The sequence below is a fragment of the Salvelinus fontinalis genome, chromosome 12, assembly GCF_029448725.1.
Source record: "Salvelinus fontinalis isolate EN_2023a chromosome 12, ASM2944872v1, whole genome shotgun sequence".
Taxonomy (NCBI): domain Eukaryota; kingdom Metazoa; phylum Chordata; class Actinopteri; order Salmoniformes; family Salmonidae; genus Salvelinus; species Salvelinus fontinalis.
Window position 1 is genome coordinate 47,371,254 of NC_074676.1, and position 11,223 is coordinate 47,382,476.

General features: G+C 42.3%; 1 protein-coding gene across 1 annotated transcript; it reads left to right on the forward strand.

Annotated features, from left to right (window-relative positions):
* Positions 1-2,745: 2,745 nt before the first annotated feature.
* Positions 2,746-7,508, forward strand: LOC129867513 (homer protein homolog 3-like; the record flags this gene model as incomplete). The annotated part of the gene is given in 3 exon segments (XM_055940962.1): positions 2,746-2,859; positions 5,784-5,864; positions 6,093-7,508. Coding segments are annotated over 3 exon segments (381 nt in total), but the record flags the coding sequence as incomplete, so codon positions are not given.
* Positions 7,509-11,223: the final 3,715 nt, after the last annotated feature.

Consider the following 11,223-nt stretch of genomic DNA (forward strand, 5'->3'; position numbering starts at 1 on the left):
TCAGCTTGTTGGTTTCCTTTGCATGGATTGTTTTGCATGAATTGTTTCATGCAAGTATGTATGCTAGTGTACCTTGATTTGTCTGTTAATCAATTGTTTTTGGAGTTGTCCATGCTCCGATGAAGGACTGAATTTTGAGTAAACAAAAAGTTTCTCTAGTCAACATCAATTCAACAGACTGTCTCAAGAAAACATTTTGGGCTAGATTTAATCAGATTTACATTAGCATAGCTTCATCAAATATTTTTTATAACAAAACCAAGATGGAAACGACAAGCTGTGGTCTAATGGGAACAAATTAGCAATAGTGGGCAGAACAAGCACGAGCTAGCGAGATCCTGTTGGTGCATTCTCGCATTATCTGCAAGTGCGCGTGTGCAATACCTCAATTCGCATTTGCACTCCTAAACGCGATAAAAAAAAAAACTTATACAAAGGGTAAAGTCTACAGACCGTAGTCCACTCTGTTAACAGAGTCTAGTTTTGGGAACAGACAACTGTATTGAGATCAAATGTTTAACCGATGAGAACATTTGCAGAATGTCGGCCAAAATCCATCTCCTCCCACTGCCTGGTAGTGAGTGGAAACTAAGCGGATGCGTCACTTTAAACATCCAGTGAAATGCTTTCTTACAAATAAGTGTTAAAGTATTTACTAAAATAAACTGGAGTAAAAAATAAATAAAAACAACAATAATTAAAGAGCAACAATAACATAATGGAGGGGGGCAATGCAAATAGTCCGTGTAGCCATTTGATTAGCTGTTGATTAACTGAGTCTTATGGCTTGGGGGTAGAAGCTGTTAAGAAGCCTTTTAGACCTAGACTTGGCGCTCTGGTAACGCTTGCCATGCGGTAGCAGAGAGAACAGTCTATGACTAGGGTGGCTGGAATCTTTGGCAATTTTTAGGGCCTTCCTGACACCGCCTGGTATAGGGGTCCTGGATGGCAGGAAGCCTGGCCCCAGTTATGTACTGGGCCGTACGCACTACCCTCTGTAGTGTCTTGTGGTTGGAGGCCGAGCAGTTGCCATTGTAACAGTATAACTTTAGTTCGTCCCCTCGCCCCGACCCGGGCGCGAACCAGGGACCCTCTGCACACATCAACAACAGTCACCCACAAAGCATCATTACCCATCGCTCCACAAAAGCCGCGGCCCTTGCAGAGCAAGGGGAACCACTACTTCAAGGTCTCAAAGCGAGTGACGTCACCGATTTGAAAAGCTATTAGCACGCACCACCGCTAACTAGCTAGCCATTTCACATCGGTTACACCATACCAGGTGGAGATGCAACCAGTCAGGATGTTCTTGATGGTGCAGCTGTACTTTTTGAGGATCTGAGGACCCATGCCAAATCTTTTCAGTTTCCCGAGGGGGAATAGGCTTTGTCGTGCCCTCTTTATGACTGTCTTGATGTGTTTGGACCATGATAGTTCCTTAGTGATGTGGACCCCAAGGAACTTGAAGCTCTTAACCTGCTCCACTACAGCCCCGTCGATGAGAATGGGGGCGTGCTCAGTCCACCTTTTCATGTAGTCCACAATCATCTCATTTGTCTTGATCATGTTGAGGGAGAGGTTGTTATCCTGGCACCACACCTCTTCCCTATAGGCTGTCTCATCGTTGTCGGTGATCAGGCCTACCACTGTTGTGTCGTCGGCAAACTTGATGGTGTTGGAGTCATGCTTGGCCATGCAGTCATGAAGAGGACTGAGCACGCACCCCTGAGTGGCCCCGTGTTGAGGATCAGCGTGGCAGATGTGTTGTTATCTACCCTTACCACCTGGGGGCGGCCCATCAGGAAGTCCAGGATCCAGTTGCTTAGTCAAAAGGTCTTTAGCTTAGTGATGAGCTTGAGGGCACTATGGTGTTGAACGCTGAGCTGTAGTCAATGAACAGCACTCTTACATAGGTATTCCTCTTATCTAGGTGGGTAAAGGCTCCTATTAATTTTCCTGCAAGGCAACTTGATAGTTGTTTCAGAAATCTGATCAGTAGGTCTGTTTTCTATATTGTCAGCGGTGGTATGAGGGCAGTTGTGCGCAAGCAGTAACATCATTCCCTCTGAGTTATTGTCACATGGATTTGATAGGATGGAGTTGGGTCCTATAGGAATGTGAGATACCCCTACAGCAGTATTCTTGAGCTCCGATGGATGGCATGATATGGAATCTTAAAGTCCATTATGAATATGCAGAGGAGATGCAAATTAAGAGATGGTAATTGCGAAGGCTGAGCACAAACCCATGAAAATTCCAGTCAGTTTTCATTAAACAAGTCAGTATGTTGTTGTACGATTCTACCCATGTTCCTGTCTGTTTTAAGTGAAAATAATTTGTGTGGGGGGGGGGGGGGGGTTTGTGGAGTTATGACTTCAAGGGGTAAATGGTTTGTCCTCCTTTTTAATCACAATAACTCACCACATGAGTATATGTGGAATTCAGACCTTTTGAGTCAATTTCTATGCTAAACACATAAAGTAGGTCAAATTGATGTCTACATCTGCAAACCTTAATTTAAAACCCTTCTGGCAATTAGTAAAATGTCTCTATAGTGATGTATTCTGGGTTATTGTGGTCCTTTAACAAGTCATAGCTGACCACCGAGAGGAACTGATGTTCCATTGCATGTACACTAGAATTGTCATTGCATGTACACTAGGATTGAAAAACTCCTTATTTAGTGTTATTCTCTCTCTCTTCCTTTCCCTCCGTCTCTCACTCTCTGTTGTTGTGTGTTTGCAGGTGGCAGAGCTGGAGGCTCAGAGTGGACTGCCTGGTCCCAGTGGGTCTGAGACGAGGGATGAGCTGACCCAGTCATTGGAGGAGCTGGAAGCCTTGCTCAAAGCAAAAGACGAGGTAAGGCTTGGGGCTCTGACCCTCTTCTAGGCAACCAGGTACTGCTAGCCTCAAGGAGCCAGGCTTCTAGGCTCTCTAGACAGTGCCGTTGAAAGAAACTAGTGAGGTATAAACAAAGGTTTTTGCTTGAGAATCTCAAGAAACTAGTTGTTCTTGAGGTTTTTTTTAAGCACTTCCCATCTGGAAGCAGAAAGCCTTGGTAGAGTTATTTTGCATACTGTAAATTCTACCTCTTGTTCAAAGGAAATTGCTTTAGGTATATCTATATTGGATGGATTAAATGAATCCCAGCTGTATTATGGAAAACCTGTCAGTCATCCAAACAATCTGATTTATTAGATTTTGATAAAGTACAGATATTTTGAAGCAGCTACAAACTATGTCTACTTCTCAAGAGTGCTATGAGTAATGACAACGCCCAAAACATTCTGAAAATAGGGCATCACATTTACAGTGCCTTCGGAAAGTATTCAACCCCGTTGACTTTTCCACATTTTGTTGCATTAAATGTTTGTTTTTTTGTCGATGATCTATATATATGCTGTCAAAGTGGAAGAAGAATTTAAAAAACTTTATGAAAAATAAAAACCTGATCTTGATTTAATCATGTTAGAAACACATTTGGCAGCAATTACAGCTGTGAGTCTTTTGGGGTAAGTCTCTAAGAGCTTTGCATACCTGGACTGTACAATATTTGCCCCTTTTTTTTAATCTTCAAGCTCTGTCAAGTTGGTTGTTGATCGTTGCTAGACAACAATTTAAGTCTTGCCATAGATTTACAAGAAAATTTAAGTCAAAACTGTAACTATGCCACTCAAGAACAGTTTAGATTTGGTCTTTTGTTTTAAGTTACTGTCCTGCTGAAAGGTGAATTTGTCTCCCAGTGTTTGTTGGAAAGCAGACTGAACCAGGAATTTCCTCTAAGATTTTGCCTATGTTCAGCCCTATTTCATTTATATTTATCCTAAAAAAAAATCCCCTCGTCCTTGCTGATGACAAGCATACCCATAACATGATGCAGCCCCCACTATGCTTGAAAATTTGAAGAATGGTACTCAGTAATGTGTCGGGTTTTCCCCAAACATAATGCTTTTTATTCAGGTAAAAAAGTTAATCTCTTTGACACATTCTTTGCAATATTACTTTTGTGCCTTGATGCAAACAGGTTGCATGTTTTGGAATATTTGTATTCTGTACAGGCTTCCCTCTTTTCACTCTGTCATTTAGGTTAGTATTGTGGAGTAACTACCATGCTGTTGATCCATTAGCAAGTTTCTCCTATCACAGCCATTAAACTCTGTAGCTGTTAAAAAATTACAATGGGTGAAATCCCTGAGTGTTTTCCCTCCACTCCGGCAACTAAGTTAGGAATGACGCCTGTATCTTTGTATTGACTGGGTGTCTTGATACACCATCCAAAGCCTAATTAATAATTTCACCCTGCTTAAAGGGATATGTAGTGTCTGATATATATATATTTTTTTACCCATCTACCAATAGGTGCCCTTCTTTGCAAGGCATTGGAAAACCTCCCTGGTTTATTCAACATACTTTTGGCCATGTAGTGAATGTGAACACCATCAAATTAGTGGATTTGGGCTATTTCAGCCACACGTGTTGCTGGCAGGTGTATAAAATCAAGCACACCGCCATGCAATCTCCATAGACAAACATTGGCATTAGAATGGCCTTACTGAAGAGCTCAGTGACTTTCCACGTGGCACCGTCATAGGATGCCAACTTTCCAACAAGTCAAATTTCTGCCCTGCTAGAGCTGCCCCGGTCAACTGTAAGTGCTGTTATTGTGAAGTGGAAACATCTAGGAGCAACAACGGCTCACCCGGAAAGTGGTAAACCACACAAGCTCACAGGATGGGAACCCAGAGTGCTGAAGCGCGTAGTGTGTAAAATTGTCTGTCCTCGGTTGCAACACACTACTGCGTTCCAAACTGCCTCTGGAAGCAACGTCAGCACAATAACTGTTTGTCGGGAGCTTCACGAAATGGGTTTCCATTGCTGAGCAGCTGCACACAAGCCTAAGATCACCATGCGCAATGCCAAGCGTCGGCTGGAGTGGTGCAAAGCTTGCCGCCATTGGACTCTGGAGTAGTGGAGACGTGTTCTCTAGAGTGATGAATCACGCTTCATTCTTGACGATTCTGTACTTCCAATTTTGTGGCAAATATTTGTGGAAGGCCCTTTCCTGTTTCAGCATGACAATGCCCCCGTGCCCGAAGCGAGGTCCATACAGAAATGGTTTGTCGATCGGTGTGAAAGAACATGACACAACAAACTTTTGAAAAAGTCAAGGTGGTTGAATACTTTCTGAAGGCACTGTATCTAAATGGATCCGTTTCCTTGTGGCATTGTAGTGCTCTCTCAAACCTCCACATTATTTTACAGTCTAAAGAAGCAAAACTTCAGCAAGGATGACTCATACAAGGTCACTTTGTACTGGGGCCCATGGGGGAAATTTCAGTAACAGCAAGATGTCCCAAAGTTTGACAAAATCTTCCAGGCTACACAAGAGATGATTTGACATCTCTTTTTAAAAAATGAATAAATATGTGGATACATTTTTTTATGATTCAATAGAGTTCAGAGAAAACATATATTTAGATGTTTATTTTTTGTCACACACTGACCAGATAGGTGCAGTGAAAGGTGTTGTTTTACAAGGGCAGCCATAGTATTACAGCACCCCTGGAGCAAACTAGGGTTAAGTGCCTTGCTCAAGGGTACATCAGCAGATTTTTCACCTTGTTGGCTTGGGTATTTGAACCAGCTATCTTTCGGTTACTGGCCCAACGCTCTAACCACTAGTCCTTTGTGGACCCCAGGAAGAGTAGCTGCTGCTTTCAACAGCTAATGGGTATCCTAATAAAAAAACAAAGGATTACTGTATTTGTGGTCTCTTTTTTTAGATAATCCACAATCTACATAGCAGGAAATCAGATATCCATGAGTTGGAGAAAGAGAGAGAAGAGGCTGTTCAGAGACTTCAGGTGAGTTTGGGGAATTGGGGTAGAACATGCATTTTTGGCTTCTCTACACTAGTCAATATAAAAGAGACTAGTGAATACTGAACACCAGTGATTATCAACAGCTTTAGGGGCTCTGAGTTTTCAAAGGGTATGCAAAAAAGCAGGGTGTGTGGGGGGGACTATTGATATGACATTGACCATTTTAACATGAATTGATCTGTAGTCCTCTGTCACTTGTGGACCTTCTAGGATCTGGAGACACGAAACGCAGAACTGGAGCAACAGGTGGAGAGCGCCGAGCAGACTCTAGCTTCCACTCTGGAAGAGCGGGAACGGGCGGAGAGTGAGGTTCAGCGGGTCATCGACGTCCTTGAAGTCAAGATATACGACCTGAATGACCTGCGACAGAGCTTGGCCAAGCTCATCAGCAAATAGCGCACCACAATGACAGAAGTTTTGAGGGCGATGGACACGGAAGGAAAATGAAGCTCTTTCAGAACAATGTTTTCTTAAGCACATAACTGCAGTGAATGAGTAGCACCTTGACTTCACCTGTTGCAGCTGTACATAAGAACCAGTTATATTGTTAGGTGGGAGGCTGGGAGCATAACCCACAGGGTCAGTTTTTCTATTTAAACGTTGTTCTGTTGACCTTTACACCATTTTCATGTAAATGTAGTTAGGTTATGTTTCTGTCAACCTCCTTTTATAGAGGTTCTTGACTTCAAACGTAGTTGAATTGAATCTGGGGTTGCACTTAAATGTAGGTGCCTAATTATTGTTTACGTTTGTCAATATTATGAATGATTAATAAGTTAACTTCTATTGTCTTCTGTATTGTATTACATCAACAGTTGCCATAATAATGATTTGGTGATCCTACAGAGACGTTACTGCAGAATGATGAGCTGCAGAGGACTTATCACAAAAACTGCATGAACTCAGCAAAGAACCTTGCCAAGTACAGTAATGTGAGTTATGCGCATCATCCAATGTGCAATCGTTTACAAATAGATTTATTAAAAGCACAAGTAGTGTTATTAGTAAATATGTCCTGTACTTGATTCAATATATATAGCTAACTTGGTATCTGAACTTTCACTGATGCACACCAGGTGATTTTCTTCTGACCTCGACTTTGAGGCATTTTTTCTTGGTATTAAGTACAAATAAGGTGTTGAATTAGCAATAGTATTTTTTGGCAAGTACTCTGTAGGTAATGTAGCATCACCAAAGCGTATTCTTGTTAATTTATACAAACTGCAATTGTATTCTGTTGAACAATGTGGTTTCTCATTTTGCTTCAAATGCACATTGACTACCTAGAAGTGTTACTATCAATTTTAATCGAACAATTGATGTGAGGATAATCGGTAAGATTCACCTGCTCTGTGTACGTCATGATGCCTATATTCTTCGTTTTTGGAACATGGTCGTTTTACATTATACTAGCCCATCTCTAACCTTCTGGAGAAAAGTGGCCATAAAATGTTTTTTAACAATAGAAAATGCAGTACCAAAGATGCACTTACTTTTCTTAACCACGTATCACACTCGTTCTGTACTGACTGGACTGCACAATACATTTAAGATAATGAAAAAATTAAAATAACTTGAATTGCCTATGGAATTCGTCTGTCATTAAAATTGAGCGTAGGATCTGTAGTTGTGTTCTTATCCTCTGAATATTCACAAGTTATTTAAGCCCCGTTTTCCATTGGCAACGGGGCTAGCTCGAATTGCGTTCCCACTGCCTCCAGAAATTCGAAATGATGCCATGTTGCTAGGTAGCCAATATATGACTGCAGCTGGCTTCGCTAATGTTGCTAGCTTTAGTAAGATGTTGAATAATTTTACTAATGCTCACCATGCTAGCAAGGATTTGAATAATTTAACGTTACACCATACCAGCCAGACTCTGCCTTGTATTTAGCTTCCTAACGCTAGCTAGCTAAATGGTTCGTGTCATCGCTAGCATAACAGGCTAACGTTAGCTAGCTGAATTCATACCTCGCTTACAATGGCATTGGCAATTAGCTAGCTAGCAAACCAGACGTCAGGTTTGATATAATGTAGCTTTAAATACGACCTGGCAAGCTAAAGTTTCTAGCTAGCTTGTTTCAACTCTGATTTGCTAGCTAGCGTTTGAGGGCTGATTGTTCTCATGAAAGTTTGTGTAGTGCAAAAAATGCATTGTAACGACCACAGCAGGGAGCAGGTCTCGAACCCTCGACCTTCTAGCCCGAGGTCCGGCGCGCTATCGACTGTGCCGCAAAAGCATGCTCAAGCAGCAGAATCGATTTCCGCGCTTATAAACCCAGGGTCGTTACACTATGAAAGAACCAGATATGGTGGTAATTCGTGTCATGTCTGACTACTGCAGTACTGCTTTTCCATGTGCTAGCTAACAGGAACAAGCCCAGACTAGCTAAACTTGGTGTCAGCATCCAGCAGTGATCCAGCAGGTGGTTGCATAGTAATTGGTTCAGCCTGAATTCTAGTCGGGCTGGCACCAGTTGTGAAACTGGGCTGCGCTAGCCCGAGTTTCCCTTGACTCAGCTTGAATTTGAGAATTGCATTCGAGCCACCTCGAATTTGGCCAGTGGAAATGGGGCTTTTTTGACCACCACTAATACTTAAAATACCTCAGCAAACTGATTTCTTAATTCATCCAGTGTTTGAGCGTGTTCAAATACTGTAAAAATTATAATCCCCCCCCCATGAAGTAATCATAAAACATTATTGGATAGGTGGAAGTTGGTGTATATTTGTTTTATTTTCCTGTAATTTCACAAAGGAGTAATCATTTTTCCAGTATTAAAACAGGGCCTTACTAATCACACTGAACAACACACTTGCCTGATTTTACTTTACTTTCAGCATAGGAGGAACCCATGTTTATAATATTGAAAATGGAAGTTATTTTATGAGGAATTTGACAATATTGTGTAACCAAAATCTTTGTGTACAGTTCAACATTAAACATTTGCAAAAATGTGGTTCTATTTTTCAATGCTATGTATTTGATTGATTGTAGTAGCCAATTAACACTGAACTACAGACATCTTGAGAAAATAATCAACTGACACCAGTGCTTGACTTGGGCAGGAGCACACCGGAGCTGAGTACCGGCACCTAAATGTTCTTCTGCTAGAGCTCCTGCACCTCTTATAGAATATTAGCTCAAAAGTATTGTGGCGCTCCTGCACCTAAATATAAACAGTACCGGAACCCAAAATGAGTACCAGAACCTATTTCAGTCCAAGTCAAACACTGACTGCCACATCAGTCATTTAAAAGATTTGTTTTTTATGAATTCCCCTTAGTTTAGGGGTCTGAATATTTGACTTGCCAGTAATTTGGGAGAGATGTTCCATATAGTTTTGAACATGAGCCCTGTTTTTCAATCTCTAATAAAAAATCCTGTCTACTGCACTCAAGATCATCAAGCACAAAAGTATTGTGCTTTTGTCAGCTTGTTGGTTTCCTTTGCATGGATTGTTTTGCATGAATTGTTTCATGCAAGTATGTATGCTAGTGTACCTTGATTTGTCTGTTAATCAATTGTTTTTGGAGTTGTCCATGCTCCGATGAAGGACTGAATTTTGAGTAAACAAAAAGTTTCTCTAGTCAACATCAATTCAACAGACTGTCTCAAGAAAACATTTTGGGCTAGATTTAATCAGATTTACATTAGCATAGCTTCATCAAATATTTTTTATAACAAAACCAAGATGGAAACGACAAGCTGTGGTCTAATGGGAACAAATTAGCAATAGTGGGCAGAACAAGCACGAGCTAGCGAGATCCTGTTGGTGCATTCTCGCATTATCTGCAAGTGCGCGTGTGCAATACCTCAATTCGCATTTGCACTCCTAAACGCGATAAAAAAAAAAACTTATACAAAGGGTAAAGTCTACAGACCGTAGTCCACTCTGTTAACAGAGTCTAGTTTTGGGAACAGACAACTGTATTGAGATCAAATGTTTAACCGATGAGAACATTTGCAGAATGTCGGCCAAAATCCATCTCCTCCCACTGCCTGGTAGTGAGTGGAAACTAAGCGGATGCGTCACTTTAAACATCCAGTGAAATGCTTTCTTACAAATAAGTGTTAAAGTATTTACTAAAATAAACTGGAGTAAAAAATAAATAAAAACAACAATAATTAAAGAGCAACAATAACATAATGGAGGGGGGCAATGCAAATAGTCCGTGTAGCCATTTGATTAGCTGTTGATTAACTGAGTCTTATGGCTTGGGGGTAGAAGCTGTTAAGAAGCCTTTTAGACCTAGACTTGGCGCTCTGGTAACGCTTGCCATGCGGTAGCAGAGAGAACAGTCTATGACTAGGGTGGCTGGAATCTTTGGCAATTTTTAGGGCCTTCCTGACACCGCCTGGTATAGGGGTCCTGGATGGCAGGAAGCCTGGCCCCAGTTATGTACTGGGCCGTACGCACTACCCTCTGTAGTGTCTTGTGGTTGGAGGCCGAGCAGTTGCCATTGTAACAGTATAACTTTAGTTCGTCCCCTCGCCCCGACCCGGGCGCGAACCAGGGACCCTCTGCACACATCAACAACAGTCACCCACAAAGCATCATTACCCATCGCTCCACAAAAGCCGCGGCCCTTGCAGAGCAAGGGGAACCACTACTTCAAGGTCTCAAAGCGAGTGACGTCACCGATTTGAAAAGCTATTAGCACGCACCACCGCTAACTAGCTAGCCATTTCACATCGGTTACACCATACCAGGTGGAGATGCAACCAGTCAGGATGTTCTTGATGGTGCAGCTGTACTTTTTGAGGATCTGAGGACCCATGCCAAATCTTTTCAGTTTCCCGAGGGGGAATAGGCTTTGTCGTGCCCTCTTTATGACTGTCTTGATGTGTTTGGACCATGATAGTTCCTTAGTGATGTGGACCCCAAGGAACTTGAAGCTCTTAACCTGCTCCACTACAGCCCCGTCGATGAGAATGGGGGCGTGCTCAGTCCACCTTTTCATGTAGTCCACAATCATCTCATTTGTCTTGATCATGTTGAGGGAGAGGTTGTTATCCTGGCACCACACCTCTTCCCTATAGGCTGTCTCATCGTTGTCGGTGATCAGGCCTACCACTGTTGTGTCGTCGGCAAACTTGATGGTGTTGGAGTCATGCTTGGCCATGCAGTCATGAAGAGGACTGAGCACGCACCCCTGAGTGGCCCCGTGTTGAGGATCAGCGTGGCAGATGTGTTGTTATCTACCCTTACCACCTGGGGGCGGCCCATCAGGAAGTCCAGGATCCAGTTGCTTAGTCAAAAGGTCTTTAGCTTAGTGATGAGCTTGAGGGCACTATGGTGTTGAACGCTGAGCTGTAGTCAATGAACAGCACTCTTAC